At 59.8% G+C, this 5,163-nt stretch overlaps 1 protein-coding gene across 1 annotated transcript in view; it reads right to left on the reverse strand.

Annotated features, from left to right (window-relative positions):
* UPB1 (beta-ureidopropionase 1) overlaps positions 1-5,163 on the reverse strand; it is a 43,652-nt gene that overhangs the window by 2,635 nt on the left and 35,854 nt on the right. The window contains exons 7-9 of the mRNA XM_007957399.1: positions 2,819-2,900; positions 1,550-1,592; positions 230-384 (exon numbers count right to left, since the gene is read on the reverse strand). Of these exons, the coding sequence (XP_007955590.1) occupies positions 230-384; positions 1,550-1,592; positions 2,819-2,900 (280 nt within the window). The remainder of the gene's footprint in view (positions 1-229; positions 385-1,549; positions 1,593-2,818; positions 2,901-5,163) is intronic.

A 5,163-nucleotide genomic window follows, 5' to 3' on the forward strand; every position in this document is an offset into this window, starting at 1 on the left:
GGCTTTGCTTCTGTGAAGACTGACAGCCTGGGAGACCCTGTGGGCAGTTCCACTCTGTCCTCTAGGGGCGCTGTGGGTCAGAATGGACTCCCTGGCAGTAGGTTATTTTTAGGTGGTAGTTGTTGGACCCCTCGGTCTCTCCCTGAACACTCGCCGAGCATCCCGGCAAACAGCCGCGGGGCTTTGGCCCTAAGGACGAGCTGGCTCCGGGGCCCACTCGGGGACCCACCTTGAAGTTCCAGATGTCGTTCACCTGCCGGCACAGGTTGAGGTCGAGCTCAACAACCAGCAGCCCGTCCCGGTTCCGGGAGAGCCCGGGGGTCCGGCTGCCATCCGGAGAGGCCACGTAGCTGGACCCATAGAAGTAGCCAAAGTCTTGATGTGCTTTCAGGGGGCAAAGGGGAAAGTCAGGGAGCCTGTGTGCCCGCCCCCAGGGGCCTCAGCAGACACGCGGTGGGGGATGTCTGTGAGCCTGCGTGCACACGCCCGGGGGGCTCAGCAGACACGGGAATGGGCAGCTGTGCCACACTGCCCAGCACTGCCACCTGAGGCTTCAGGCCCAGCAAGGCTGCCAACGCCTCGCTCCACCGCGCTGCCCCTGCCCTGCAGAGCCTTCCAGAGACCACCCTGTAAGGGGCCGGCTGGTCCTGCACTCCCGACACTGCCAGCCAGACCCTGTGGGCCCCAGAGGGGAGCTGGCTGCTGTGTTCCACGTGCCGGGGGAACCCCCACCCCTCAGCAGAGACCCTGGCAGTGAGTCTGAGCGACCCAGGAAGACAAAGAACTGGACAGGAGACCGTGGCTTGGGCACTAGCCACCAGCCGGCAGGTGAGAACCACGAGGGGGCCCTGAGGGCAGATACAGCATTCCCTCCTTCCCCGCGTTCCTTCTGCTGGAAGCTCACTGGGACAGGAGGCTGGACACACGTGGGGTGCACTGCGGGCAGCACCCTTTTGGGAAAGGCTGGGCCCCTCTCAGACTTCTGGTGCCTGCATCTTCGTTCCGGGCAGCCCCCCTACCTGCACCCCAGCACCTGTGGCCAGAGACAAGGGGGTGGAGCTAGCCAGCAGAGGTGAGGCAGTGCCCACCTCAGATCAGGGCAAGCCAGGAAGGCTGGCGATCCCCTGGGCGTGTGCATCGCGGTGGGGACGGGGCAGGGGCCAGGAAGGAGCGAGACCCAAGAACCACCGCAGGCCGGAAGAGAGCCCATCAAGGACCCTCCCACAGCACCGGGGCCCAGCGTCACCCCAGTCCTCGGGGTGGGATAGCGTCCAAGCTCCGCACTGGGAGGAGCTGGTCCGGACACTCCACCCTCCCTCCCGCCGCCGGGCCCTCCGCTGCAGGCCACAGCCAGCGGCACCTGGGTGCCGGAAGTCCCTGGGCATGGAGGGCCCACCTCATGTGTGCCAGGGGGGCAGGCCCTGCCCAGAGGACGCAGCCGGGGGACGGGAACATGCGCGAGGCCCCAAAGGCCCCCTCCTCAGCCCATCCCCGCGCACGCGCGCGTGCACACACACACACACACACACACACACACACACTCCCGTACCTTTCTTCCCGTCTCCAGAGGTGAACTCATTCGGGAAGTGCTCCTGTTACAGAGAACTGAGGTGAGAGAGGCCGCGGAGCCCCAGGGGTGTCCTCGCTCGGCCGCTCACCGAAAACTAAGGGTTCAAGTCCACCCAGGGTGCTGCGGGAGACAGGCCTGGGGTCTACTTCTGAAAAATCTGCCACGACCACCACCCGCAGGGAGCACACGCCACCCTGACACACACGGGGCGCCAGGAAGCCTACAGGGGGTACTAACTACGTCCTTCACCGCCAGTACCCTGGCCGACTGCCAGCACCCCGAGACCGTGGCCCTCAGACACTGCGCAGGCCTGGACCTGAACTCACCACTTGGGCTGCCAGCGGGGCAGAAGGCGGGGGTGTCATCTGCACGCCCCAAACTTGCAGCCAAACTGGCATCTGCCTGTTTGGCAGTCTGAAGGACCACCCCTTCCCCTCCCCCCCCCTTTTTAAATTTTTATTGGATTTGGGTGCAAGTTCACGGAGCAAATTCAGTTCATACAACTTTTGTCTCATGACATTGACTGCAATCCCCACCCTGTAACAGCTCTCTTCCCACTTCCTCCCTGTGGTTACCTCTTCCCTGTGGCCTTCCCTCCCATGCACTCCTGGCCCCCGAGCTGTCTCCCTGGACAAAGGGCGGTGGCCTCTTGACTTGTGAGCTGTGCCCAAAGCTCTGGGTGGTGGGAGTAAGAGACAGTGGTACTGAGGGTGCACAGGGGGGCGAGTGGGACCGCAGGGTCAATCCAAGCCCCATCTCCGAGTGGGTTCATGCAGCAGCTGGCAACAAGGGTGAGATCTGTCGTGGGAGATCAGAGGGACAGTGTTTGCACAGGGGGACAGTCTGGCAGTAGGGTGGGATTGCATGGGAGGGAAGGGCACAGGAAAGAAGTAACTCCAGGGAGGAAGTGGGAAAAGAGCTGTTGTTACACGGTGGGGAATTGCAGTCAATGTCATGAGATAAAACTGTGCGTGAACTGCTGTATGCAAAATGAATTTGCTCTGTCAACTTTCACCCAAATCACAATTAAAAATAAAATATTAAAAAAATAAAAACAGCAGGATTTGCCCTTTAGTAAAGGCACAGGCCCAGCCAGTTCCCCTGCTGGGACCCTAGGACTTGTGGCCTCACTCAGAGAAGGGAACCGGGGACAACAGATGGACCCATCTGCCGGTCAGAACAGGACAGAGCAGCCGCCCCCCGCACAGCTGGTTCGCCCAGGAGCCCTGCCTGGCCGCGGGGTCTCACCTGGCCGACGCGGTTGATAGCACAGGTGAAGCAGTGGTTGGCGATGGCGGCATTTCGGGCCTCGATGGGCCACAGGGACTCACTGTAGGAGGGAGAGGGACTGGCTCACTGACTCCCCCTCTCAGCCCTAGCTCCCAGGCCTGTGCTGAGGATGCCGGGGGGTCGCTGTACCCGAGCCGACAAGCAGACCCTGTCTGAGCCCACGGGGTCTTTGGGGAGGGCCTGCTGCCAGCAGAAGCCACGCAGCTGCCGACTGCCAGGAGGAGGAGGCGGGCAGCCTGGCACCCGGTCCTGGCTCCGAGCCTCAGTTTCCCTTCCCGAAACTTCCTCGAAGGGAGACTGTGAAGAAGGGATGCCGTGTACACGGAGCCCCCTGCCAGGGGGGCCAGCTGTGGGCGAGGCGGAGCCCCACCTGCTGGGTGAACACTGCCAGGCCTGGGAGCTGGGAGCTGAGCTCTGCCCGCCTTCCCTTGTCCCCGTCTACCAGGCTGCACAAAACAGGAAACCGGAGAGGTAGCCCGAACCCCAGCCCACTGCTGTCAAGTCAGGCCCGATTCACGGTGACCCCGTGGGTTACAGAGCAGAGCGGCTCCCTGGGGTTTTGTCGGCTGGCCTCTTTATAAAATCAGATTACCAAGCCACCGCCTAGCGGGTGTGAACTGCCCACTTTTACTTATTTCAAATGCTGCCCTTCTGATCTCCCAGGGTCCGTCTCTCTTAAGGCATGTACCTCCCCGGTGTACCTGTTCACCTCGTAGGCCTGTCTGTTGTTTGGCTGAACGTTGACCCACGAGGGTGAGTTCAGTTCGAGGCCTTAAGGGTGACCAGCGCTCACAGTCTTGGGGATCCAAGGCTGGTCTTTTTAACGACTTGGAGTTTTGTTGCACATTTTTCTCCCACTCTGTCCAGGAGCTGCGATTCTGATCCCTTTCTGAGTGGTGGACAGTGGCAGCCTGATGCCATCTAGTTCTTCCAACGTTTAGATTCACAGGTGAGGGGCAAAAGTGTTTGCCACACCCAGGAGCTGACATGTGCGTGTGTAGATGCTGTACCTGGGGGCCACCCCCCCGAGCCAGCCCTCTTTCCAGGGCTTTTTTCCATTCTCCCCTGAACCCCCAGACTCTAGGCAGGGGCTCTGCGGCCCTCTTACTAGCTGACAGACACCCTAGGAAGGAGGCCCGCACAGCCCAGCTGAACTGTGAGCGGTCCTGAGTCCACACCAGCAAAGGGGACACTTCTCCAACTACAGCCCCATCCTTCTCCAGCCCGGCCACCAGGAAAATGTCCCAGAACCCAGCTGGCCTTCTTGCCTCACAAGCACTAAGATTCCTGACTAACAGAAGTGATGCCCACTGAGAAACACTGAGTGACTGGGAGCAAAATGGCCCGTAGCCTCCCCCGTCAACGTGCACCTGGTTTAAACCATGGCGTGGGTGGAGAGGTAGGTGGCTGTCACCAGCCTAATTCCTATAGAGGATTCACAAGTCTGGGAGGGTGGCAGAATCACTGGCTTGATTGAGGGGCCCCCTTCTGCTGCTATTTCTCCCCAGCTGCTCAGCCAAGCTGACAAAACTTATAAGAAAGGATTGGAACAGGGCACACCCAGTCAGTGACATTTCCAGGAACTGGATTGACAGCAGCCGGGCACGTGCCATCAGCCAGTTTTCTTGGGCTCCTCCAGGGAGGGTGCACTGCGTGGGACTCAAACCCACAGTTGGCGAGAAGACAGATGCTCAGAAAACGGGAGAGGAAGCAGGGTGTGAGAGCCCACAGGGCTGGGACACCTGGTGGAGAGGGTCCTGCTTGCGGTCTTCCCAGTGTGACCGGGCCACGAAAATCAGCACAGCCACTTCCGGATTAATGTAATACTGGTGGCACAGCGCCTGAGGCATTTGACTGCTAACCAGAAGGTTGCAGGTTCAAACCCACCAGCTGTTCCACGGAAGGAAGATGGGGTAATCTACTTCCCTAAAGATTTAGGGAAACCCAGGGGTCACTATGAGTCAGAATCGACTCCATGGCAGTGGGTGTGGTTGGGGCTTTGTTTCTGTGAAGATTGACAGCCTTGAAAACCTTCTGGGGCAGTTCCACTGTGTCTTATAGGGTCACTATAAGACAGAATCAACTCAATGGCAGTGGGTTTTTCAGGTATGGGCCCTTTAAGGAACCCTGGTGGGAGTGCTTAAGCACTTGGCTGGTAACCAAAAGGTCAGTTCAAATCCACCAGCTGCTCCACAGGAGAAAGATGAGGTAATCTGCTTCCATAAAGACAGACAGCCTTGGAAACCCTCTGGTGCAGTTCCACTCTGTCCTCTAGGGGCGCTGTGAGTCAGAATGGTCTCCAC

This window comes from Orycteropus afer, unplaced genomic scaffold (genome assembly GCF_000298275.1).
Source record: "Orycteropus afer afer isolate SDZICR_OR568_19922 unplaced genomic scaffold, OryAfe1.0 scaffold00744, whole genome shotgun sequence".
Taxonomy (NCBI): Eukaryota; Metazoa; Chordata; class Mammalia; order Tubulidentata; family Orycteropodidae; genus Orycteropus; species Orycteropus afer.